Below are 27,633 nucleotides of genomic sequence, written 5' to 3' on the forward strand. Positions count from 1 at the left end.
AGCAGAGTCGATTGAAATTAACTTTCCGAAGTTCCAAAATAACTTACATACACAATTCATACATCAATAACTCCGGAATTCTTCCGGCTCGGTTGCTATTTAAAATCGAGAAAATCGGTCCACAAATGGCTGAGATATAAGGAAAAAACCAGGACAACTTCGATTTTTGTCCTATATCTGGATTACTAAGTCATTAATATAGACAATATGGATATCTAATGATAGATATTTCAAAGACCTTTGCAACGATGTATATAAGATCGTAGTAAGTTGGACATACAATAGGTCAAAATCGGAAAAAATATTTTAAAATTTAAGAAAAAAAATTTTTTTTAAAATTTAAGAAAAACAATTCGAAAAATTTTTTGTCCAAAAAATTAAAAACTACTGGAAAAAAATAAATTTTGTTTACCTAAAAATATTTAAAATTTTGATTTTGAAGTATAATTTGGTGAAGATTATATAAGATTCAGCACAGCCGAATATAGCTCTCTTACTTGTTTTTAATAAGGATTCTCAAAATATTACGTTTCCTCGAAAAGCAGTGGATAACTGCACAATTTTTAAAAATGATCTACCTTTTTCATAACATAATCGTGTAGTCCAAGGTTTTGTAAGTTATTGTAAGAAACCATAGGGGAAAATTGAGGAATATTTGACTTTCTCATAATGAAATCCGAGGGCTTAAAATTAATTTTTGAGCTATGGTTTCTTCGGCAAAGTTTCTGAATCCTGCTACTCGCAAAAGTTTTGATTTTGCAAGCTCTTGTTACAAAGCCTTTGGCTTTGTTGTTTACACTATATTGTTCAATAACTAAGTGAGAATAAATGAGAGATATGTACTCATCAAAACGATATATAAGTTATCTATATATATAAAAATGAAATGGTCCATGTATGTATGGCATCACGTGAGAACGGCTGGAGCGATTTTGCTGATTTTATTTTTATTCGATTCGAAATTTTTAGCAGATGGTTTGTAAAGAAAAAAATATTCAAAAATTCCTGGTAAAACTCGGAATTTTTTTGAGTCCACCCAACTGTAATAAAAAAGCTCCCTAAAGTATGCAGTACAAATTTAGATATTTTATTTGCAAATAAATAAGAACAGGCAGGTTTATGTGGGTTGGAGAAACTTGAAGAACTAACATTAGTAAATGCTACCGGGCGAAGCTAATTTTTAACTAGTTGACCGCCCCAACTAGTTAAAAATAAAAACCTCGTAATACACTTGTAATACCATGTAATACACCTAATACAAAAACTAATTACGCATTTTTACCAAATTTAACGTAGTCGAACCTCTTAAATCTTTTAATAAAAGTATATTCACTATTTTTGACTTAATTTATTACTAAAACATTCCTACCCCTAGAAAAAAAATGCAGAGGTATGAAATCACTCGATCTAAGTGGCCAATACATGTTCAAAACGCGAAATTACCAACTCACCAAAATGATTTTTCAAGAACGCTGATTTTCTAAATAAAGCTGAATCAGCCTATATATCCTATATCAATTGTAGCAAGATTCATGGTCCTATTGTCTAAAAAACATTGTCACAATGACATCATTTATGACATTTAAATATTATAATGTAAATGCAAGAACTCGGTTTGAACTGCCAAAAATTACGAATTGCTGAGGATTCCCTGCACGTAGTTCCATTTAACTAAGTTTGCAGTATGTACATTAGGGTGGCCCTTAATAAACGAAAGTTGGATTTTGGCCATTCTCACCCCCCAGTTTGGTGAACATTAGTAAAAAAATCATCCTGAAAAAATTTTAGGTAAATCGGTTGGGGTTAAGACGTGCCGCAAGCCCTCTGAAGTTTTGAGATGCATTTACAAGGGGAAAAAATTCATTTTTTTCAGTTTTTGTAAAAATTTTGCCATTAAAAAATTACTTTTGTAATTCAATTTAAAAGAATCGAAATGTGTACGTAATTGTCGTTCTAATGAGACATAAAAAACAGAAATCGGTTAAAAAATTTTAAAGTTATTAAAAATTCGCCAGGCCATTAACGTGTCTCAGGCCACTAGAACAAGAAATGTTGGAACAAAATTAACATATTTTGAGAAATATTAAAATAAAAGCTCATTTTTACTTAAAATATGTCCATATTTACTTGTATATGAGTTTTTGTCTTCGTAGGATACCGTTAACCTATTCTTAGGTATGAACAAAAAAAATTAATTTTTTTAACGGCAGTTTCAAAACTCCATTTTCAAATTTTTAAAAATTTTGTTAAACAAATTTCAGAATTTTTTGATCATCTCATTGGGATTTATTAAGAGTATAATAGGGAATTAAATCGTGAAAAAATTATGAAAATATCTCTTATAGTTTTTCCGTACCTGCGATTTAAATTTTGAAATTTTCGAGAAAAACCAATTATTTGGCAATTTTTAGGCCAATGAGCTCTATTTTCTTACTCTTATGAATTTTAAGCAAAACTTAATTAGAATATTATAGTCCAGATAATTCTAAATATACTCTGAAACTTTTACTAAAATCAAAAAACGTTAACCCTTAAATCGTGAAGGTCAAAGGTCAAATTTTTCAATATTTGGAATTTCTCTTGGAAAGATTTTGAAATGTTCGAAATGTTGTATATTTTTGGGCCGATTTTGATGAAATTTAACAAAAATATAACACAAAGCCTAGTATTTACAAAAGCAGCAGAAAAATTAAAATTAACCCTATATAGCACTTGGTGTTAAAATGACCCCAAACTTCTAAAACCATAAAAAATTATGATTTTAAAAGTTTGGTGTCATTTTGACCCCAAGTGCCATTAAGCGTTAATTTCCATTCTTGTGCTGTTATTATAAACCCTAGAGTTTATGTTATATTTTTTAAATTTCATCAAAATCGGCCCAAAAATATACAACATTTCGATCATTTCGAAATCTTTCCAAGAGAAATTCCAAATATTGAAAAATTTTACCTTTGACCTTCACGATTTAAGGATTAACGTCTTCCGATTTTAGTAGAAGTTTCAGAGTATATTTTGAATTATCTGGACTATAATATTCTGAATAGGTTTTACTTAAAATTCATAAGAGTAAGGAAATAGAGCTCATTGGCCTATAAATTGCCAAATAATTGGTTTTTCTCGAAAATTTCAAAATTTAAATCGCAGGTACGGAAAAACTATAAGAGATATTTTCATAATTTTTTCACATTTTTATTCCCTATCATACTCTTAATAAATCCCAATGAGATGATCAAAAAATTCTGAAATTTGTTTAACAAAATTTTTAAAAATTTGAAAATGGAGTTTTGAAACTGCCGTTAAAAAAATTAAATTTTTTTGTTCATACCTAAGAATAGGTTAACGGTATCCTACGAAGACAAAAACTCATATACAAGTAAATATGGACATATTTTAAGTAAAAATGAGCTTTTATTTTAATATTTCTCAAAATATGTTAATTTTGTTCCTACATTTCATGTTCTAGTGGCCTGAGACACGTTAATGGCCTGGCGAATTTTTAATAACTTTAACATTTTTTGACCGATTTCTGTTTTTTATGTCTCATTAGAACGACAATTACGTACACATTTCGATTCTTTTAAATTGAATTACAAAAGTAATTTTTTAATGGCAAAATTTTTACAAAAACTGAAAAAAATGAATTTTTTCCCCTTGTAAATGCATCTCAAAACTTCAGAGGGCTTGCGGCACGTCTTAACCCCAACCGATTTACCTAAAATTTTTTCAGGATGATTTTTTTGCTAATGTTCACCAAACTGGAGGGTGAGAATGGCCAAAATCCAACTTTCGTTTATTAAGGACCACCCTAATGTACATACATATAATTAATAGTTCAACAACATTATAATCAACATTTTAAACGCAACCTTAATATTAACAGGTCAAATTTCATTTTCTATAGAAGAAAATGATTTATTCAGTACAAAATGAAACATAAACAAGTAAGAGAGCTATATTCGGATGTGCCGAATCCCATATACCCTTCATCAAAGTATACTTTAAGACATTAGCGGATCCAGAGGGTGAAAAAAAGAAAATTGTACCCCCCCCAAAACCGAAAAGTTTTAATATAAAAAAGGATAAAAGAAAATAAATAAATTTTACTTTATTTTAGCACAATCCCCCTCCCCCCAAAATGGTTAACCTGGATCCGTGCCAGCTTTACGAAAGAGACTGAAAATAATTTTTGGTGAATTTTATTTTTTTAAATTTTATGGTTAAAAATAAATTTTTTGGTAAAAAAAAACTCGGTCCAAGTAATATTTTTCCCGATTTTGACCAACTGTAGGTCCAAATCACTAGATATCCATAATGCCTATATTAATTAATTAGTAATCCAGATATAGACAGAAAATAGGTCAACAATCGAGGTATTTAGACGTGGTTTTTTGCTTATATCTCAGCTATTTGTATACCGATTTTCTCGGCAGATAAACCGGGATTATAGTGGATATACTGTTGCCTGAATCATGTATGTACGTTATTTGGGGATACGGAAAGTTGATTTCAACATACAGACAGTCAGACGGACATGGCTATATCGACTCTGCTATCTATAACGATCCAGAATATAAACTTTATAGGAATAGAAAATTGTAGAAATTACAAACGGAATGACAAACTTATACATATATACCCTTACCACTCATGGTGAAGGGTATAAAAACTATAGTAACAAAAGAGGTCATCGACACCTTTGCCGTAATTACAAATAAATGTAAATGTTCCAGGTGTGTGAGTATGAGGAGAATATGTGTTTTGCAAACTGTACGCCATATTTGAAAATAATATTAAAAGTGAAACTTTAACATTTTTATATACATTACAATACATATACTAGAAGTTCTAATAATATTTCAACAGAATTACAGCAAAATAAGCATAAGCCTACATAAAAATTTAGTAGAATTTCGTTGGAAAATAAACGGCGGAAAAAGGGAGATTTTCATTTTAATTACAATAAATTACAGCGACTTGAAAGGTGTTTTTCTTATTGTTATTATAAGCAATCAAAGCAAACTCCTTATACATATTTATAACATAGTTTTACAAAAATAAACGAACATTAACATTTTTTGAACTATGTACGGCTATTTTTTTTTATATAGAAAAACAAAATTAGGTCGGTGCTGTTGTTTTTCACAAGTAATATTGACAGTTTCCTTTAAAGAAAACACTACACAATGACTTTCTTTTCGTAAGAATTTCTCAACTTCCTACCCTTTTGCCAGGAGTTACTGCTTAGCGTTGATTTCATTATTTCTCTCAGCAGGAAAGTTATATGTATATAACGACCTAGTTACTAGTTGTGTTGCGGACACCGACGCAACTTTGGTCGTTAATCGAATTGTTAAACTTTGGTCAGTTCTATTTGAGTCGCTTTTTTGAACAGACGTTTCAAACGGTAGTTCGTTTATACAAATAAAAAATAAACTTCTTTTTTTTTGTTGAAAAAAAAAAAGTTTAATTTAAACATTAGAAAGAAAACCTTTTTTCAGTTTCGTCTTTCATAAATAAATTTTATTCCAAATGAAATTCAAAATGCATTCGTGCGGTATGAGTGTAATTAAATACATTTTATTTGCATTTAATGTGGTTTTCGCTGTAAGTATTTGAAAGTATTTGGGAATTTCTGAATATCTATATATTTAGAACTTTTGTAATGCTACTTACTTGTATGTATAAGAAGTATGAAAATATTGTTGGTTAATGTGTACGAGTACCTAGATATGGGTACATGCTAGGGTTCCTAATCGGAAATCGGAAATTTTGCCGGGAGTTCACGGGAATATTTTTTCCCAAAAGCCGTGAAAACTTTTTGGGGAAATTTCGTGAATTTCTTTATAAATTTTCCTTATTAAAGATAGGAAAATGAACTTTTTAAGTACGACATTGAAATTTGAAGTTCTTAAAGGAATTGTTTAGATGCTTAACATTAAAACTTCTAAGGATATTCATATTTAGAGCATGTTAATTATTTTTTTAAGATTCAACTAGTTTGACCACTTTTAATAAGGACATTTATATATATTTTTGAATTTTACCGATTTATTAAAACATTTTTCGGTTTTAGGCATAATTTATAGGGTGTATGACATAAAAAGGCGGGATTTTTTTTCAAATTTTTAACTTTCATTTTGAAAAATTTGTACAATATAAATTTATTGTTAGCTATGACCTTTTCCCATCATTCTGGCAACATATGGATTCCGAGCCAAAAGAAAGGCTCAGCTTTTGAGGCCAAGAACCAATCAAAAACAGTCTGTACCCAAAACCGATTAGATGTCTGAACTCCGGCATCCATTGTGTTAAGCTTATTTAAGTAACAAACCAAACAGTTTTAAAGTGAAGCGTATTCCAGAGAGAGCGTTCTGCATCGATCGAAACAAATAGTAGTCCGACGGGACACGGTCTGGACTAAAAAGCGGGTGAGGCAAAACTTCCCAACCACTTAATTCTAAATACTTTTTAACAGGTATTGCAACATGTGGCAAACGTTGTCTTGATGGAATATTTCGAATTCATGTCTAGCCGCATATTCTGAGCGTTTTTCGGCCAATGCCTCCAATGTCTCCAATTCTTCGTCTTCGATCTTTTTTGGCTGGCCAGGGCGATCTTTGTTTTCCGTGTCAAAATCAATACTTCTGAATCGCACAATCCATCTCTAGCATGTTGAAACCGATGGAACACATTCACCATAAGATTTGGTTAGTAATCGGTGTGCTTAAGCGGCACTTTTTTCAAATTAAAGAAGTAATGCCACTATAATGTTCAATAACTAAATGAGAATAAATGACAGATATGTACCCTTCAAAATTACATATAGGCAATTAAAAACCGCGTTCAAAAGACACTCAATCTATTGTAAATCCCTGATTTTTTTAGCCATACACCCAATAATTGGAATGACAGTTTTCTAATTTTAACAAATTCATAAGTTTCACCAAAACTTAATTATTCCAACAAAAAACATACATAACGCCCTGTCTATACTTGACAAATATTTATCATAACAATTAATGACGTTTGATGTCAAGACAAAGTTGTCTGAGCAAAAGCACTTTGACGTTTATCATTTTGACGTTTATCATGATAAAAATTTATCAAGTATAGACAGGGGATAACTTTATGAAGATACATACATATTTGTATTAAAATTGGATAATTTTCAAATTGTACCAAATGTGTCGTGGGAGTATCATGTTAGATATTATATCTAAAATGTACCACAAATAGTGCAATTGTACTATGCAAGGTGCATTCAATAAGGTGTCATCGGGAGCACAGATGATTATAGAAATAGCACGTATAAATGTCAAACTTCACATAAAAAATATTTGCCCTAACGCATTTACGTCAAACTCCATATATAAAAATTAAGTGAATTCGCCTTGGTACTATATTTACCATGCTTGATTTGAATTTGTATGAAAACTGTATTGCTGGCATCATTTCTCGACAATTTCATTGATTGTTTTCTTATATCGATTTTGATTTTGTCAACTAATCGTCAACTTTTATTTTCCTTTGGAGTAATTCAGAAATTAATTGAAACTGCTATTACAATTACATATATTCAAAAACCTAATCGTCATAACAAAAATTCCAATTATTTCTTTAAAAGTAAGGACTAGCTGTTTAAAGCAATTATATATATGTATTTACATACATTCATATGTCTACCTACCATTAGTACTTTCATTAAAAGGCCATCATAAAAGTAGACGTATGTATACAAAATTATCTAATTTTTGGACTAATAGCTTTTGGTTTTATTTGACATCAACCCTCTTTTTATTAACATGTCCAACTAAATGTCCTTTACACTGACTGGTTAAGCTTAAAGCATTTCACTATTTATTTTATTTGTATTCAAAAAAATAGTTACTATTGAAATTTACTGTGTGTAATAAGTACATAACGTCTACTGAAATCCAAAAGGTCGCATCTGAAATTTTAATTTATTTTTATGGGGATATTCATAAAGTTGTTTTTGTTCTAAAAAAAAGTTTAGCTTATTTCACATCATACTTTTCCCATTTAGCAGTTATAAATACAAGGATTCATAACGCGCATTATTAGGAGACTTAGCCCTATTTTCTCGATCTCTGGTTATTTCTATCTGGCCGTTTTAAAGGGCCGTAATAGGATGTACATACTTTTTTTTATCTAAAATAGCACATTTTAATATTTTTTTTGGAAGTTGTACCCTTTTGTTTTTAAAATGACGATATGTATGTTCATATGCATGAATTTAAGTGAATGTATGACTGGCATGTACATTCATATGAATTCATTCATTTATTATTGTAATTTTATTCATTAAGCTATAAGTACAATGTCCTAACTTAGATTAGATTTGTCCTAGGGATAAATAAACAAAATAAAAAAACCTTTAAATCATGCAAATGAATAAATAAATAAAACATAAATAATAAATATTGGTTTTTCCAAATTTAATAAGAAAATTACATTAAATCGTGCATGAAACTGCAAGGTTACTGGAAAATTTCATTGTTAAAGAAAATGTTTTATTTAAAATAAATGATATTTAAATGTTTGCGTAGTGGCATTGAAAGGTAAAAACATATGTAGGCACTTAGCAAAAGAAGTACTTACAAAGAAGCGAAAAAGAAATAGAATTTGAAATTCGGAAATAGTAAAACATAGCGTCATTAGCAAACAAATTTGTTCAAATTTTTATCGAGATATTGCTGATCAGGCAAAAAAATCATGGAAGTATTAGAATCTTTATTGAGTCAGGCAGGACTTATGTCATTTAAATATTATACAAAGTCGTGTACCTTAGTCACACATTGTAAGGAAAAGCTGTCCAATGGACTTAGGTAGTTCATGATCGAACTAGTTCAACTAAACGATTCAATTATTTGAACTAAATGAACTATCAACTAAAGTGAGCGATCATTGAATTGAACTATTAAGCTAAAATGTACTGTCCAGGATATGACGTCTATCTCACTTGGGTCCTTACACATAGAGTAATGAGCAGGCGTCGAACTAGCCAGAGCAAGATCCGCCTTAAATGACTCAGTTGCTCTATCTGCCGCAATACAACTTGGGTCTAATAAAATCGAAATCTTCAGAAGGCAAAGTTGGGAGTGAAATTTGTCCTGTTTACGATGTGAAACTTACTAAGCAACTTTTAAATGGGAATCGCAATGACATTTCGAGTCAAAAGGGAGTGTTGGAACTTCCTTTCAACAGTTACAGTCACAGCTGTCGGTACCATTGTAATGAGGAAACCGAGTCTAAAGAGAGATCAACATGTTTGCAAGTCAAAATTGCACAAAATATTTTAATTAAAAAGTACTTATTCAAAAATATAGACTGAGAATATTGAATATAGTCCATCGTTGTTTTTAGTATACTATGGTGTAATTGATTATACATAGTTTTATTAAAAATCCTTTTTATAATATCAGTAAATACTTTATAATCTATCATTATATTGGAATTCCTTTCTTTAATACTTTAGATATCTGGCTTGGGTATTTTGATAGCCGGAGCTGTTGTCTTAGCTGATGTCAATGAATTTAATCACTTCATAGAGGGGAAAGTTACTGCACCGCCAATTGTTTTAATTGTAACTGGTCTAATTATATTTGTAATTGCCTCATTGGGTTGCTTTGGTGCCATTAAAGAGTCTCCCACTTTACTATTGGCGGTAAGTGTTTTAAAATCGTATTGTATTATTGTAATTTATATTCGATATTCTTATGTTAGTATGCGGTTCTACTGGCCATTATATTTATTATTGAACTGGCTGTGGGCATAGCGGCCAGTGTGTTTAAGAGTGATTTGGAAATGATGATTAAAACTTCACTACAAGATTCCATAAAACGCTCCAACCATGAAGACACAATGGCCTGGGATAATATACAACGTAAATTGATGTGCTGTGGTGTGGACAATCCCTCCGATTGGCGTACCATGAGTGCTAATAAAACTCTGCCGCCCAGTTGCTGTCGTCCCCAATATATTGAGGAAAAAGTGGGCCATTGCACAGAATCACCGGCTTTAGGAAAGGATAAATATTTCCAGGTAAATATTTTCGTAATTAGACATGAATAATTTACATATGTATTTGAACTGAATATATGAATTAATATGTATGTATGTTTTGTTTTATGTTTCTATTTTTAGGAGGGTTGCGTTGGTAAACTAAAAGACCGTATAGAGAAAAATGCCATAATATTAATTGGAGTGGGCATTGGTATTGCTTTCATACAAATATTGGGCATTATATTAGCATGTTATTTAGCTTCCACCATACGACACGAACGAAACAAATAAGTGATTGGTAAGAACTATTGAACTGCGTCATCGTCTATGATTAGTAAAACTAACACTAACAACATTAACTACCAACAACTAATGACCGACCGACCACCTTTCCAAATTATCACACATTCTGACATACAAACATCAAACTACTCCAATTCATTGTCCAATAGGATTACTGTCGCTACTAACAAACAAAATGTGACAAAGAAGAAATAAAAACCTTAATGGCCTCTTATTTGCCTTTTCTAACATGTTTCAGATTTTAACGATTTTTTCTTTAATTTATAATTTTAGGAAATATTAGCACGTACAATTTATTAGACCTAATTTAAGAGAGTATGCCTTCTTTGTACTTACATACATACTTATGTGTGCGTGGGAACATAAAACGAAATTATTTAGGATTTTAGAGGTTCGACCTATGAAGTCATGCAAAGGGTTTTAAACGCAACAATTAATCTAAATTGAAATAATAAATATCAAAGTATACTACGAGTACATATTTATTTAATTTTAAAATCATATTATTGCTTTAAATTTAAATTAAAAAAAAAACATAATAAAAAGAAATAATTTTTCTACCTCTTGTTATTGTTTAAGTAAGTCATTGTTTCCAACAAGCTTATCATCCAATTAATTTATATATTGTATTAATGTATCAAAATAAATAATAAAAAGAATATTTTGCAAAATAAATTGTTTAACTGCCATCATTTTTATTGTCCACAACGATTAATTAGCTATACATACATACATATATTTTTATAATTTTATAAGGTCTTTTGCCCGAAAAATACTAGCCGAGTTCAGTATTAAGGAGTACCGGAGTTCAGTATTAAGTGGGAATGGTCTGCGTATTTCATAAAAATACGATGAAAAAACTTTAAAATGTTGCATTCACATTGTTGCTAGACCATTCGCACTTAATACTAAACTCCGCCATTTGATTTTAAGAAACATATTATAAATATATCAAATGTCAAGTGAACATCTTTTGAAATCGATGTCTTCCGATGGGGTTGAAATTTGCACCAATGTTAGTCCTATTGGATAGTAATACAAACACATTTTTTAACAAGATCGGTCGAGAACTCTCTGAGTTAGAAAAACTTGACAACTTGGCCAAACAAGTGTTTTTTTTTTTAAACATGTAACTTATTACCTACATATGTATGTATGTATTGTTCTTAGCAAAATGTGTCCCAAATAGTTTAAAAAAAAATTAAAAACTAAAAATATTTTAATTTTTTTTTCTAGAATCAAAAACTTTTTCGACTTTTTTTTCAAAATAGGGCCTTTTTTCTCAAAAGAAAGCTTAGGTATTTTCCTTGAAGACCTACATATTTGAAAAAAAAAAACATAAAATTTTTGAAAAATTTAAAAAAAGTCCAAATTTGATTTGAATGTTTGGAATTTTTGTGTAGTTACGTCCGCTTTCATTTAAGGTGACGATATGTATGTACATACATATGTGTTTTCTATTTAACGCGATTTTAGGTCCCAATTTATTTTTTGTTATGTGACTTATGTATTGTTTTTTCGCGAAATAAAAAATTATTCGCCCCACAAAAGCATTTCGTTCTAAAATAGAACCTCGTTTTACGCGAATTTGATTTACACGCTATTTTTTTGGGCCCAACAAACAGCGTAAATGGAGGCCTACCTGTATATGTATGATATGGATTGGCCATCAATTTACTTTAGCAGCCGTATAGTTATATGAACACCGGATTTGAAATATACATGATTACAAATATTAAATTAATCGTATGCACAGATTTTACCAAATGTGTTGGTGAATCAATATTTAATTAAACTGAATGCTATGTTACAAATTAAACTTTTATAAATAAAGTGAATTCCAATATCTTCAAGCAATATTAAATGAGAATGACACGTAAAAGTTTAGTATTTATCAATTTCAACAATGGAAACAACATATTGATTTCTATTAAATACGAAATGGCCGTTGTAATGGTGAGTTCCACGATAAATAACATTTTCGAATTGGATGTAGACAGTCTTTAGAGTTTTATTGAATTAGAAACTGTAAAAACCCATCATCTCAGGAGATTTTCGCCACTATCGTTTATTAAATGATTTTGAACTTATGTAGGTATATACATACATATGTGTGCAATTTTGCAACTTTAAGTGTTCCGCTGAAGCCTTATTGTCTTATGCAAAAAAAGCCTTCTATTACATATTAAGAAAATCGCAGTCGTTTAGTGTTGTAAAATTAAGCCTTAATTTGGATATTGTTAATAAACTTACCAATTTCAAGAAGTTTTAAATATTCATACTCGTTTTAATTAACATTTTTTCCCGATATTATTTATCAGCCTTCATGTTTTTTATTTACTTTTAATTGGATTTAATGGAATTGTTTTATGATTTTCATTCTATTCACTTTATTTGTGCATTTTTTTATATAAATTTTACTTTTTAAGACTTTATAGCATTCGTTTAATAAATTTTAAGATACTTGTTGGTGAGTGCAGAAGGAGCAGCAATAATAGTAATGTTTTTCTATTTTGGGCTGTTTTAGCTAACACTTTACTTAAATCAGATACTTCAACCGTTAAACTATATCACCAAGACAAAATATTAACAAACAAACTTTAAATATAATTTTTGTAATTGTTTTTAAAAATTTCGCAAAATACCTATGCATTTTATACACATAAGCCAACTCTAACGGTAGTTTTGTAAAAGTATTGCCAATTCAGTCATTTCGTCGCCATTTTCATAACTTTCAGCTTTTATATATGTTATTTACTACTATTATATGCAACATTTATACAAAACAGCTGATTGGCAAGGGGACAACGAAAGAATTACAAAACAACTGGAAATATGTTGGCCGCACGTTTCTTACGCAGATTTTCTACAAATTCCATAAAATTGGCTGTAGACAAAAATGCCATTGGAGGCCGTAATCTAGTGGAAGCTGTGGCTATATCATCTAACGGTAAGACAATTGTTGCCTGGCATCCGGAGCCCGATTTTCCCTATGAATGTACAAAACCGCTGCCAGTTGCATCTGAGAAGCAGTCTGCCTCTCTTATAAAGGATGAGGCACTAGGTAGTGCTATGAGCGCTTTTAAAGAAAAAAGACCGGAGGTAGCTCGCGAGGAGCTAATGCGTCTAACACATACAACCAAACACAGATGGTTTCCTCGTTCCCGCGATAAGAGAGCAAAATCCACTCCAATGGATAGACCATATTTGTAATGTAAGAAATTGTGTAATATGTTAAGTTTTAATGGATTAATAAAAATATGTTGATGTATCCAAAGTATATTACATGATATTTTAAATTAAAAATTTATTTTAATAAACAATTCAAATATTTATTGTCGACAGCTGATTTATATTTTTTTTATTATTTTATGACAGAAAAATTAGTATTTCGCTCTAAAACAAAAAAAGTAAAATAAAGCGTTGCCATATTTTTATATGATATGAAAACACCGGTTTTCGAAAAACCATAATTTTTAAAAACCGGTTTTTGGTTTGTTCTATCCAGAACCGGTTTCTAGCCTTTTGGTTAATTTAAGAATTGATTTATAAATTTTAAATATTTTTTTTATTAAATCATTAAAAAGTCATTCAGTTTTTTTAAATTAATTTAACATAACTTAAATTTACATAGATCAAAAGAAAGGATATATATTAATACATTCTTTTATATAATAATAATATTAGTAGTATTTTTTAAAATAATATTTCAAGATGATATTACAATTTAAATTACTATTTTTTTATTAAAGAAGAAACAGAAACAAAGCTTTAAAATAGGTAGTTGAAGTAGGATTTACGGTTAAAATTACTTTGCATAAAAGATTTAATTTATCTTTAATCAAAATTGTGTTACAAGTCGCTAGTTGTTGCAATATTATTTCTTTTGTGTGGATTGTGAACTTCTTTTTTGTTCAACATTGACAGCTGAGCTTCTAAATTTTTCATAATATATGAAAATAAATAAAAATAAATATATTCGATTTTATCAAATAATTCGAAACAAAAAAAATCCGGTTTGTCCAATAACTCGAAAACCGTCTTTTTGTAAAAACCGGTTTACGGTGCGTTTACACATGCAAGTAGATTGAGGAAAGTTGAGAATACGTATTATTATCGAAAATGTCGAAAATACATCGAAATGTCTACAAGTTGCTTGAGCGTTTACACATGCAAGTAAAAGTTCATTTTAAAAATGTCGTCAAAACGTAAACACATTATTATTAAGAGTTGCCTAGGATACCACATACATATATTTGTAGGGAAATAATTGTTATAAATAATTATTATTATTACTTTAATGAGATTAGTGCTCTTAAATTAATTTAATAGCGTTCTTTATTCATATTTGAAGAGAAAAAACATTTTTTTTACAAATATACATAAAATAAGTTAAAAATATAATAATTATTTTACCACAATCCAGTAATTTTTTTTAAATTTTTTTAGTTAGGCAACTCTGTTTGTGTTTTTGACACTTTATTGCAGTAAGTGTCAAAAAATCACTGTCCATCGAAATTCACTAGGCAGTGAGCTGTAAGTGGCTGCATGTGTGCTTGTGTTAGTGCAAAAGTGTGAATGTATTGTGTTTTTCGAACTGTTACTTGCATGTGTAAACGCTAGGTTAATAAAAACGGAAAATTGTGGAAAAAACGGGTTTTCAAATATATAATTCGAAAACCGGTTTGACAACTCTATTTGTGAGCCTTTATCACAAAATTTTCTATAGCGATAATTCGGCAAAAAAAAATTTAATTGACAAATATATCAAATCTGTAAATATTTTTTAAAACATTACGCTTTTTGTGAAAAAATGTTATGTGGAAATATTTCATTAAAAGTGATTTGTGTAACAACAAAATCAATATCAAACAAATTTTAGTTCCACAAGAAAAATAATGCAAAATAAATTAAATTTTCGAAATTAAATTTGATCCCTACATTAAAGCATTTATTACGAATTAATTAATTTTTATGAAATTTAATCAATATTTATTTAAATTATTAAACAAAATTAGAAAAATCTTTATTAAAAATTAAAATTTGATAACTGTTATTTTTAAGTAATATTTATGTTTAAATAAATTATCCATAAAACTATATTAAAAATATATTATCATCATTTTCATCTTAATAGAAAGTTTTTAAATTTTATTTGTTTATAAACCTTTGATAAATTTAAAAACTGTTTAAGAATATAACGGTAATATTCTTCTAAGAAACAGGAATGATTTTAAGTGTTTTGTTCAGTCTGGCTATTTGCATTCATACAATGAAAGTGATGCCGGACTAACAACAAGGCCGACTGCGCTGCTCTCGTCACGAGCCTCTCATATGAGCAAAACCATTTTTTTATATGCGGTTTTTCATTTTGAAAAAGGGGGTCTTCAAACCAATCAGTCGCATAAGAAATACACGGTGTGTGTACTATGTTTGACGTCAGCCAGATGAGCCGTAGTTGTACAGTCTGGCAACATTGCCGCAGTCTAGTAACATCGTCGCAGTCTGGTAACATTGCTGATTAGTATTTTTTTATTTCGACATTTGCAAATTTTTCTCAAAAAAATAAAAGTGAAAACACACAAAATGCATTGAAAAATGTTCTTTAATTATGAAAAGTGTACAAGAAATACTTAATGTACGATAATATATAAGAAAATTGTGAAAAAATGTAATGAATCTAAAGCCAATCGAATTATAAAATTTATTCAATAATGATACTGACTACAACAACGACAAAGGGATAAAGTTATGCGTCAGCAGTTAAATGTTTACATACAAATTGGTTGAAAAAATTAAATAGATTGGCAGACACAAAAAAAAAATAACAAAAACAAGGAGTTGAAGGACAAGTAATACAAAATAAAAGTAAAAAATAATAAAAATTAAGAATAGTGAAGAAATTGCTAAAAAAATCTAAATATCTTCATTTTTACGTGTAACATTTGTTAATTTACTCATAATCAATTATGTATGAAAGAAAAAATCCCCCCTTGACGACATTCATGGCAGTGGTGGTGTGTGCTGGTGTACCCCAACGACAAGAAAAACGATATCACCAATCAACCATTCTTATTTTTTTTTACTCTACACTTTGATTTAAACGTTCATGTAGTTTTCTTTTTTTTTATATTTTGTGGTTGTGTTTAAAATTATTTTCCATTATTAATGTAATTGTAAAAATAAATAAAATTCTTGTTTCTTTTTTGTTGTATTTTTTAAGTTACAATAACAACTACAAATAAAGCAGCGTAGAAAAACATACAACAACAAAAACGAAAAACTGATTATTTTCGAGTCATCAGCCGTCGTCTTTTGGTCGTCATCATGGAGTCGGCTGATGTTTTAATGGAAGAGAAAAAACTTATGGCTGAAGCCAAATACCGAAATTACATGTCTAATATAGATAAAGCCTTGAGAAATTTTGAATATTCCTCAGAATGGGCAGATCTTATATCGGCACTGGGTAAACTTAGTAAGGTAGGTAGGACGTTGGACGTATGTCTAAATTTTTGTTTTATATCTTTTTGCCTTTTCTTATCAGGCTATTTCCAGTAACACGCAGTACCAAATAATACCAAGACGTATTAAAATATCCAAACGTTTAGCGCAATGTATGCATCCCGCATTGCCCTCGGGCGTGCATCTGAAAGCTTTGGAAACTTATGCTGTAATATTTGCAAAAACAGGTCCAGAAAGACTGGCTACCGAATTATTTATATACAGGTACCTATATTTATTAATATTTAATAAGAAAATACATACTACTCGTATTACGACACACACACAAATAATTCATATGCGAAATATGTTATCGAGGGACTCACTACATTTAAAACCCTCTATCTTAGAAAGCTCAAATTTGCAGAAGAACAAGCAATATTTTTAATGTTGCCCAAATCCTACATAATTCTGCATAATTGACAATTCTATGGAAGATAGAGGACAGGGTTTTATAAAAAGTATTTAATTCATAGGTACATGTGTATGATAAATACCTACATTTTATTTTGATTAAATTTCGAACTTTTTAAAAAATATTAGTAGTATATTAATTCACTATGATCTCATGTCATATCCATATTACTACTATATTAGAAAAGATATTCCCTTGAAAATTTATATATTATAAACGTTTTCAATATTCTTAAAATATAGTGGTGAGTTGCAAAAAAAATCTTCTAATTAAATTATTATTTTCTCTTGTTTACAGCTCGGGTTTATTTCCGTTACTCGGTTATGCTGCCATGAATGTCCGCCCGGCTCTTTTGGGCATCTATGAAACATATTTTGTGCCCTTAGGCGAAAAACTTCGACCGGCTTTAAGTGGTTTTTTGAGTGGCGTCTTACCTGGATATGAGTGTGGCTTAGATCATTTTGAACGTACCAGTTCACTACTGACACAAGTGTGCACTGCCGTAAACCCAACACATTTTTATACCGTCCTTTGGGAGTGTGTCGCTACTAATGCATCGGTACGACTACCAGCCATTTCTTATCTCCTGGAGCATTTCAATAAACGTACAACAATGCAAGAACAAATTTATGTTATGGGTCATAATCGTGATATAATGATGTCGGGATTATGTGCCTGTCTAAATGACAGTGTCATCCTGGTTCAAAGGAACACCTTAGAATTTCTATTGCTTGGATTTCCCATGCACACAAAACTATTGTCCGAAATGGACTTGATAAAGCTGGTGACGAATGGCTTACACACGATCTTAAGACGTGACATGTCATTGAATAGACGCTTGTATTCATGGCTATTGGGTTCGGAAGTAATGAAAAATTCACCCACCTATGAGGCAATTGTTGACATAACCAGCACAGATGGTGGTGAACAGACGAAAACTTATTTCGAACGACATTCGAGACATGTTGTCATACAAGCATTAATTTCTACCTTGAAGTTTAGTTTACAATGTTCCCCCGTCGATTTAAAGCCATATCGCATAATGGTTTCCCTCTTGGATAAAGCCGACATAGGTAGTGCAGTTTTGGATTATGTGTTATGCGACATAATTCGCACCATGTCTTTATCGAGCGGAAATGTTGAAGTAATAAAATCTTCAAATTTGCTCTTTGCCACCTTTGATCCTGCATATATATGGAGTTTTATGACAACAATGTTTGAAAAATCGTGTAAAAAGGTAAACTTCAAAAAAGAAAAATAGCATATGGAAACAAGTTAATTGTAATCATTTATTGTTTAATATTTAAAGACCAAAAAGGTAAATAAAACCGAGTCGTCCAAAAAGTCGTACAGTCGCTCGGTTAGTGGCGATCAACGTTTTCAATGTGTTGTGGGCTCGGGCGATCCAAGCCTGGTGGAGATTTGCTTTCTTACGGAATTTCTTTTAGAAACAATTTCTCTGGAAATGTACAATGAAACGACACGCATCTATTTGCCCAAAGTATTTTTGGCCATAACACAAATGTTGACCGTGCATCTGGAAAATCTAACCAACGATGAGGTAACGGCTTCTCTAAAACTCTGTATGAAAATTGTTTCCAGAGTACAACCTATGATAACGTAAGTCTTCTAAAACCAAGCATGTATGTTTGTTTTCATGATTAATTAATTTAACTCACTATTTTCGCACAGAAGTCCCATTAAACTAATGCCTCGCAATGCTCAACAAGGCTATAAATCTAGTGACAACGATAAAGCTGACAATAGCTCGACCAGAGTGCAACCAATATCGGCAATATTGGGGTCAAATGCTTTGGAAAAAAGTAAATCAGATTCAAAGCTGGATCAATTTGCCAATCCGGAGAATTTAAACAAGTCAATGACATCAGCTCGCGATGAAGAGCACATAAGAAGGTCGAATTCGAATCAACACATGGAACGTAAAAGTCCTACTAAAAAGAAAAAAGCCAAGTCGTTTTCAAAACTATCCGAATTAGACAAGGAGGTAAGAATTAGAGTAACGACAATAAAAAAAAAACATTACAAAAATATGAAATTTGGTTTTTTGTGAAATAATCTTATTTGCAGATATGTCCAGATACTGGCCAGCTAATTGATCCACGCCAATCTTCTTCAGATTTAGACACTCCTACTAGCATTAAAAAAATAAAAGCTAAAGCCAATCGTTTACGTATGAGTCCCAAGAAAGCGAGGCCTCAAGAACTTTCGATTACTCACGACAAGTCATCCTCATCCATTAGGGATTCCAAGCATTCCTATAATGAGACCGTCGATACGCCAGACTATGAATTTCAAGATGACGAACCCAAAAGTGCCCCTTTGGAACAATTATCGAAAAAGCACACAGAAGGTTTCATTTTCAACTATCAAGACATTTGCAATCAACAGGACGATTTACAGCAACAGGAAGCCTCAGCAACATCCACCATACTTGAGAAGTGTATAAAACAATATGAAATATTTTTCGAAGTTTACTTGAGCCATAAAGTTCTACAAATCTCTACGCAGCCACCAAAATCAAACAAATGCTTCGTCAAGGTGCAAATACAGAATCAAGATACTTTGGAAAATATGGCTGAAAGTAAACTCCCCAATGTTGAGAACATATTCAAGCATGAACAGATCTACGAGGATATAAATCCATGTCGCATTCTAGACATTGATAATCTATTTGAAACTCTCAAGATACATGTGGTAAACAGATCCAAACAGTTGCACTCTTTGCTCAATCGTTCCCTGAATGAAGCACAAAGTGAAAACACCGATGGCAGTGATAATGGAGATGTTGAAGATAATGCTTACGAAGTTGATGAGTTGACTAAAAAGAGACTACAGACAATACTACAGTTGCAGCTGTCGTCATCACTGAGACAAGCTATCAAATTATCAGTTAATTTGTTGGTGGAAATGTCAACATTTCCAAATTGCAATAAAAATATAACACTGGAAAAGAATGGTAACTTCTTTTTGTCTATTTAATATATATATTTTTAAATATTTAATAAATATTTTATTATTATAGAAAATGATTTACCCAGTTGGTTGAAGGTTCTATGCATTGTGGCCTGTTATACACAAAACGACAAAGAACTACAACTTTCTTCTATTACAACACTCTTTGATCTAATAAGGTAAGAAAAAATTCATTTCTATGCCATAAAAAGTCTTACTTTATTGTTAAACATTTTAGCTTATTAAAATCGCAAATCGAACATGCCACAAGTCCCGGTGTTACATTTGTAGTTATGCTTCCTCTACTCAAATTTGGTCATGTTCACTATATTGAGCGTCACACTAAAGTTTTTCATTTACTAGCCTCCAAGTTGTGGGACTATTTAGGTGAACACGAAGTCGATAACACCCAAGTATGTGCTTTACTCTATCAACTACATAATTGCTTAGAAAGTGGCTTGATTGAGCGCATCATTGACAATCGTATGTTTGCCAAGACAATGCAACAACATTTCACAGCTGCCTATGAAGCGTCGGAAACTAAACGTAATCATAGTCGCAAGCCGGAAAAGGTACAAACAACAGCTCTTAATTCATACAACAGTGACAGAGCCACCGATGTACATATGATGTGTGTAGCACCCACATTTCTGGTGCAGCATTCATCTATTGAGAAGTTGAGCGAGAGCGAATCAATAAGTTTCAAAAAGTATGAACTGCTGTGGCATTTAGGACGCGATAAACAACAAACGAGAGGTTTCGAAAAACTACAATTTAAAGTATTAGACACGTTGGGCTTGCCGCCGTATATGTCGGTGCGAACATGCGTTACCAAATGGCTGCAATCGGCTCTATTAAGAGGCGACCTTTCGCGTTTGGTTAAACCTCTTTATAAAATTTTATTAGCTTCCAACACAAAACGTATTAGCATTGTCCATTTACATCTCCTGCAAAAGGGCAACGAAGATAATGGAAACTCAAAAACATCCTCGTTAAATGGCCATGGCAAAAATAACAATCCAACCGACGTCGACAGCTCCGTCGAGGCAGATGTTTACGCGGTTAGTTCGGAATATGGCAATATACGTTATATATCCGATTCGACCAGCCACCACAAGAAGCGTAGTCCCATACGTACTTTCCACAAGAAAATATTCGGTGTTGCTTTGAGCAGTAAAAATAAGACATCAAATTTTGTCAGTGATCAAACAGCATCCACCTCAACATCCCCCAATATCGGTGGCATAGATGTGGCCGCACCGCCGACTACACCTATTGGAGTAATTGTAAATCCTTTGGAGAATTCATTGGACTTTGATGATGATCAAGAACCGGAAACACTACAGGTAAAGGAGAAATTAAATATTAATGAGGTAAGTTGCTACACTGTATTAATCATTATCAAATCAGTTTATGGGCTTATAGATATTGTTTAATTAAATTTTATATTAACGTGCTAAAACTCCAAGTTCCATTAATTATAATCAATTCATTGTCGCATGGTAGATAAATCTAGCTGAACATGGTCTGCGTAGCTGGTCCTAAGTAATTATTTTACTTCTTTAGTTCACTTCGTTTATTTCGAATTTAATGAAAATAAACAAATTTCGTTTTTCTTACCTAAATTTTATTTATCAGGATTTATAAGATTCGGCACAGCCGAATATTCGTTTCGTTCATATCAAGCTAAAACCAGTTATTATTTATTTTGCGGAATTAAAAACAAGATAAAAGTTTGCATTTGAGAGCATCCTTACACGTCTCATATCATTTCGATGCAGCCGATCGAAAAATAAATTTTGACTTTTTTTTACTACTTTAAGACTCAAATGGAAGATGATGATCCCGATGACTTAGACGAAGATGAAAATGATGAAGCAGCATTTGACCAAGACTACACCGATGAATCGGACAGCAGTATTTTTGACTCAGAGTCAGAACAACGAGAAACCAGCATTGAAAAAGACGATTCTATAACACAGACGTACGAATACGAAAATAAATCGGATCTAAAGCGTTACGTAGGACACACTGAAAGTGTAACGGAGCTCTTGTCGCAACACGAACGTATTAAAAATCGTAAAACTTACCATTTGACTAGGGAGAAAACACCCGGCGAGACAAGTTTAACCTCTACTACCACCGACGAACATGGTCCGCTCTCCTTAGAATTGGACCAGGATGAGGAAAATGCCCATCCAGCTGATGAATATTTCGATACCAAGTCCGAAGAACGCCAAGTGGAGTGTTTTGTTGAGGATCTTATAGAGCAAGTACGTGATACAGCCGTAACTAAACGAAAAAAGAAACTAAAGAATCGTATTAAAAAACTGAAATCGAATAAATCGCCATTGGGCCAAAAGGAGAAAATGGATAGCAAGCGTATGAGTTGTATATCGAAAATATCCACTGACAGTAATAACAGTTTTACTACTGGAGAAATAGCAAAAGAGAGCGCCGAAGATGAGGAAGATTCTACTTCGAAATTCATTAATATCGAAGAGAAGAGGAAAACGTTAAATTTGGAAACTACTGTAAAATCGCACAATAAAGAATGGGAATTGACACCTGAAACGATAGAGAAAAGCAAGCAAAATCTTGAAATTCTCCGACAATCGGCCTCTTCGCAACTGACCAAGCAAGATGTGTCCAGTAAGAGATCATCCACAAAAAGTTGCACCTCATTTGAGGGTTCCATGACAAAACGTTACCAGAATGAAAAGCTACTGCCCTTGTACCAAAATCATATGCTAATTTATATGAATGTCTACGATACGAAGCAAACACTGTATGCCTTTCATACTTTAAGGAATATAATATCCTGTGATACCCGTACTTTTCTGTGTCTTTCTATCACCACTTCCCTATCAAGTGGCTCTTTGAAGCAACTGCTGACAAGACATCGCAAGTGTATAGCGGGAAAAGGTTTCGCGGGCAGCATTACAACATCAGAATTTGCTCAGAGCTACAGAGGTTGCATGCACTTGGAGGTTTTGTTACTTTTGTGCCTATTTTATGCCCGAGGCTTTTTCCACGTCGACTCGCATGATTCGGCTAGTGAGCCACCTACCAGAGCTGATGTTATGGGCAATTGTCGTGTTCAGCTGGAAAGTGTTGAGTTGTTGACACTCATCTGTGCCGAGCTAATTGAAATAGTCAAAGGCATGGGCAAAGGTTTGGCCTGTTACTTGGCAGACCTAATGGCGAGATGTAAATTACAAAAAGTCATTTTACATTGTTTAAATTCATCGGTGAACACGTATGGCCAACACTATCTTGGCTCAACTATGGCCGAGCAGATAATTAACTTTAATAATCCACAGGATGATAATTTACATGCTGAGGCATTTCAAATTCAATTATTGAGACTTTTAATGGTGGTCATTAAACTGGAGTACGAGGTCATACTGTTGAAAAACGACACCAGTGGAACGAACACCAATGAACCTACAGATTCGGGGAGTATTTCTCCAACTCGTTTAACATCGGGCGAACCTTCCTTGAGTTCTGTGAAATATTTACCCAATTGTGTCATTAGTCAACAACCCATGTTTCTGTCTGCCATTTTAAGCGCCTTACAAGATGAGCGTTTGCAGCCAGTACATCATAACTGGACCGATTTGGTGACGTCCTCCTTAAATTGTTTCAACTTTGGCTCTTTAACAAACATTGTCATCAGTGTGGTGCATCAATTGTGCAATAATATCGACCATCTGACAAAAATGAATCTGAAAGATCAAGTGGGTTTGCCACCCGACTATGTCATTTCACAACTGGAAGCCATTACAGTACTCTGTCACTACTGTCTGCTAGACAATACCCAGCAGACAACACTCTCGCAACTGTTCAATCAGGCTTATCCACAAACAAGCGCGATAGCTTCACAAAATTCCAATACAGGACAATTATTCAACAGCATTGTCCATTCCCTCTTACCTGGGGGAGGAACATCGATTAGTTCAACCACTAGTCAGGCAGATGTGCAGGCACCCAAAAATCAGCAACTAATGGCAGCCAGAAATGCAGTACTCTCTCATTTACCACGTATAGTATCCAGTGTAGCTGCCATATGGGATAGTGATTTGGGCCAAATTAGACAGATAAAACAACAATTGATGGAATTCCTATCGCCAATATCTTTACATCATGGCGCCAACTTTTTAGCAGCCATAGCAGTTACTTGGCAAGAGCGAGGTGAACTACATCGCAAGAAATGTGCCCACGAATACAAAAATCTTACAATACCTCAGCAATATCAAAGGAATTCCATGCCTCAGGCTTGTGCCGAACAACTTAGTCTGGTTTCATTGGTTTCCAGTATACGAGTTATGCCCATGGACTCGTTTGTGCAAACACTACATCAAGTGGTGAAATCTCCGCCACCTATTCACAGACCACCCTCAAATTTGAAAATAGAAGTCTCTGCACTAGAGCTGTTCTATTTTTATATGAAATCTGCACCAGCTCCTCAGCTGGGAGACTCTTGGACCTCTTTATTAGCTCTCTTAAAGGATGGTTTGTCTCTAACGCCGTCAGCACAATTCACAATTCTAATGTTGCTGAATGAATTCGTCCAGCGTTGTCCTCAAATGCCATTCCAGGATAAGAAAGATATACGCGACTTGCACGACGTCACTTCACGTCTGGTTGACTCTCTCTCTAATGTGGCTGGGTCTTGTTTGGAGCAAACAACCTGGCTAAGGCGTAATTTAGCCGTCAAGGAAGACATCGCACCAATGGTAACTGACGGCGACACAACGTCAAATTCGAGTGCTGGCGGTACTGGTGTCATCCAAAAATATTCCGTACAAGCTCAAAGTGTCTTAGCTGCCATACTCGCCAATCTTCTGGATGTAGCCTACGGTTCTCAAGAAAAGGACAAAGTGGTCTCGATTATAACTACACTCCTCTACAATATAACACCATACTTGAAGAATCATACCACTCGCAATATACCTTCGTTTTACGCATGCTCCAGTCTGTTGGCTTCCTTGAGTGGCTACCAGTATACGCGCAAGGCTTGGCGCAAAGACATGATGGATTTGCTCTTGGACACATCATTCTTTCAAATGGACATTACATGCTTGCCATTTTGGAAACAGATCATGGACAGTTTGATGACCTACGACAATACGACGTTCCGTGAATTGATGAGTCGTGTATCACTAACACAAACTGGCAGCTTAAATATATTCACCTCCAGGGAACAAGAGTACGAACAACGTTCTATGCTACTGAAACGTTTGGCATTTGTAATATTTTGCAGTGAATTTGATCAGTATCACAAGTACATGCCAGAAATTCAAGGTAAATTACAGAGGAGCTTTTCAAATTCAATATTTCTCCAAAAATTCGAATATATTTTTGTTTTTTTGCAGAACAATTAGCCAACAGCTTACGTTTGCTGTCCAACGTGCCCTCTGTGCAAGCAGCAGTGTTCTTATGCTTCCGCGTTCTATTGCTGCGCATGTCACCCGATCACGTGACCTCCTTATGGCCTATAATTATTGCTGAAATGGTGCAAGTATTCTTGTCCCTCGAACAGGAACTTAAAGGTGACGGTGAAGATGTCAGGTAAATATTTAATATCAAGATATTAACAAATGAAAACAAATTTTGTAAATAAATTGTTCGTTTGACATTTTCCAGTCGCATGGTTTCCGGTATGGATGCGTCGTGGTCTTCTTCAGCTACAAACAATGGGATGTCGACACAAAGCCAAGTTTATTATTGGCGTTCTGTTCAACTGGAGGCATCGAAACTCCTGGAAATGGGCTGTGTGCTGCCAGCAACACTTTTGCCACACTTTCAAATGTATCGTTGGGCGTTCGTGGGTACGGAGTTTGATGTGACCGATAAAGGTCCAATACCGAATGGTGTAGTGAATGAGGAAAGCATTGGCATGTCCGCGCTCTATGTGCCTCACATTAGACGTATAGCCAGACTAATGGATATGAAGTATGCTGTACATTCACCGGTAAGAAGTTATTTCAGCAATGACCAGTCAATTAATTTATCTATAATGATTGTATTACTTTTTGCAGACGCTAAACTTTAAGCGGGGCAAACATTTAATGCTTACTTGCCAGCAGATAAACTCATTACAAGATCTGTACGCTTTCTTTTCTACCCTGAGTGTAGCCTGTCCCAATCCTCATAATCACGCAGACATTGACTCTGAGGTCAGCAATTGTTTGCAAGAAATTGAGGATATTCTGTCCAAAGATTTTTTGGAGAGAATGCCCACTAGTACTACACCCAGGTGAAAAGAGTCGTACTCACACTTAACTAATGGGGTAGCTTTAGTGCAGGACACGCTTCTACTCTCATCGCCAAACACAAACAATGAGTTTAATACACCAACCACCACTTCTACAAAACGCCGATTGGTATCTAGCTCTTTTACTAGTTTTAAATTAACTTCATCTCCGTTGTTGTCGTCTTCTTCGCCATTAATGTCATTTTCGAAACATGCCTTTTCCTCATCCTCCTCGTCGTCATCGTTGTCGTCTTCTTCTTCTTGTGTGCGTAACGTAACGTCGTCTTTGAATCGTGGTGCAATTGTTAAATCAAAACCGGAGACCAACCATCTTCCATTTTATGTTTGAAAACTGGATATTTATCTGCGGCCTATGGACAACAAAATAACAACAACAACTACTGATACTTTTTCTATATTCTTTTTTTGTTAATTGTTCACGATTTTGCAGCTGCTAAAATTCACTGCTACGATTTCTTCTTCTCGCAGCAGCTTATTAAATAACAGATTATTAATAAACCGAGATCAGCCAGCATAAACACAATTATTATCATTGATTTAAAGAAGGAACAAAGAAAGTTTACATTAATAAATAAATACAAGAATAAATAATTAAATTAAACAAACAAACAAAAAAAAACTGTAATTTAAGATATTGCTATCATATTATATATACTATATTATTATTATTATTATTGCTGTGAATCTGACAAAAACAAAAATATTGATTATTGTACATTATTAAAAGAAAAATTATAATAAATAAATTGAATATTATTCAAACAAAAAAAAGTTCTTATCATAAGTAATGCGTTATTTTTCATAAAAAAATCTATATTTGGTGGGAAATATGAGTGATCACAGATTATTGTCCTTATATTTTCCAAAAACATAATGTTAAAATTTTTTCATGGTAATTAATTTTTGTAAATGATTGAAAAATGTAAAATTCATGTTCAGCATTCAAAAATTAGTAAGAAAACATGAATTGCAAGAAGAAATTATTCCAAAAAATTATTTGAAAAGATAGAGGCTTTTGCATTCGGAAAAAAATAATTGTATAACATAGAGAAATAACAAAAATGCAAATAAAACAGCAAAAGACAATATGGTTGTAAGAAATTCACACCATAGATGAGTACTGTTTTACTGAACATTT

At 32.6% G+C, this 27,633-nt stretch overlaps 3 protein-coding genes across 7 annotated transcripts; all 3 read left to right on the forward strand.

Annotated features, from left to right (window-relative positions):
- Nucleotides 1-5,379: 5,379 nt before the first annotated feature.
- Tsp47F (Tetraspanin 47F) lies at nucleotides 5,380-11,001 on the forward strand. The gene is made up of 5 exons (XM_065511807.1): nucleotides 5,380-5,604; nucleotides 9,497-9,685; nucleotides 9,745-10,062; nucleotides 10,165-10,321; nucleotides 10,600-11,001. The coding sequence occupies exons 1-4, from the start codon at nucleotides 5,530-5,532 to the stop codon at nucleotides 10,312-10,314; spliced, it is 732 nt and encodes a 243-aa protein (XP_065367879.1). The 5' UTR covers nucleotides 5,380-5,529; the 3' UTR covers nucleotides 10,315-10,321; nucleotides 10,600-11,001.
- A 2,115-nt stretch (nucleotides 11,002-13,116) lies between these two features.
- mRpL42 (mitochondrial ribosomal protein L42) lies at nucleotides 13,117-13,606 on the forward strand. Its single transcript, XM_065511625.1, has one exon. It carries the CDS (start codon nucleotides 13,162-13,164, stop codon nucleotides 13,537-13,539), a length of 378 nt encoding a protein of 125 aa, XP_065367697.1. The 5' UTR covers nucleotides 13,117-13,161; the 3' UTR covers nucleotides 13,540-13,606.
- A 2,369-nt stretch (nucleotides 13,607-15,975) lies between these two features.
- LOC135959599 (protein dopey-1 homolog) lies at nucleotides 15,976-27,266 on the forward strand. Of its 5 annotated transcripts, none has more exons than XM_065510563.1 (13): nucleotides 15,976-16,297; nucleotides 16,550-16,806; nucleotides 16,871-17,052; nucleotides 17,540-18,479; nucleotides 18,552-18,862; nucleotides 18,935-19,247; nucleotides 19,331-20,219; nucleotides 20,286-20,394; nucleotides 20,454-21,588; nucleotides 22,039-25,522; nucleotides 25,594-25,789; nucleotides 25,865-26,192; nucleotides 26,260-27,266. In XM_065510563.1, exons 2-13 carry the CDS (start codon nucleotides 16,654-16,656, stop codon nucleotides 26,479-26,481), a joined length of 8,262 nt encoding a protein of 2,753 aa, XP_065366635.1. In that variant the 5' UTR covers nucleotides 15,976-16,297; nucleotides 16,550-16,653; the 3' UTR covers nucleotides 26,482-27,266. The 5 variants fall into 5 exon arrangements, with proteins under 5 accessions (XP_065366635.1, XP_065366636.1, XP_065366634.1 ...); XM_065510564.1 differs by having other exon boundaries at nucleotides 15,976-16,194; XM_065510562.1 differs by having other exon boundaries at nucleotides 15,976-16,178.
- The last annotated feature ends 367 nt before the right edge of the window (nucleotides 27,267-27,633 follow it).

The sequence above is a fragment of the Calliphora vicina genome, chromosome 5, assembly GCF_958450345.1.
Source record: "Calliphora vicina chromosome 5, idCalVici1.1, whole genome shotgun sequence".
NCBI classification, from domain to species: domain Eukaryota; kingdom Metazoa; phylum Arthropoda; class Insecta; order Diptera; family Calliphoridae; genus Calliphora; species Calliphora vicina.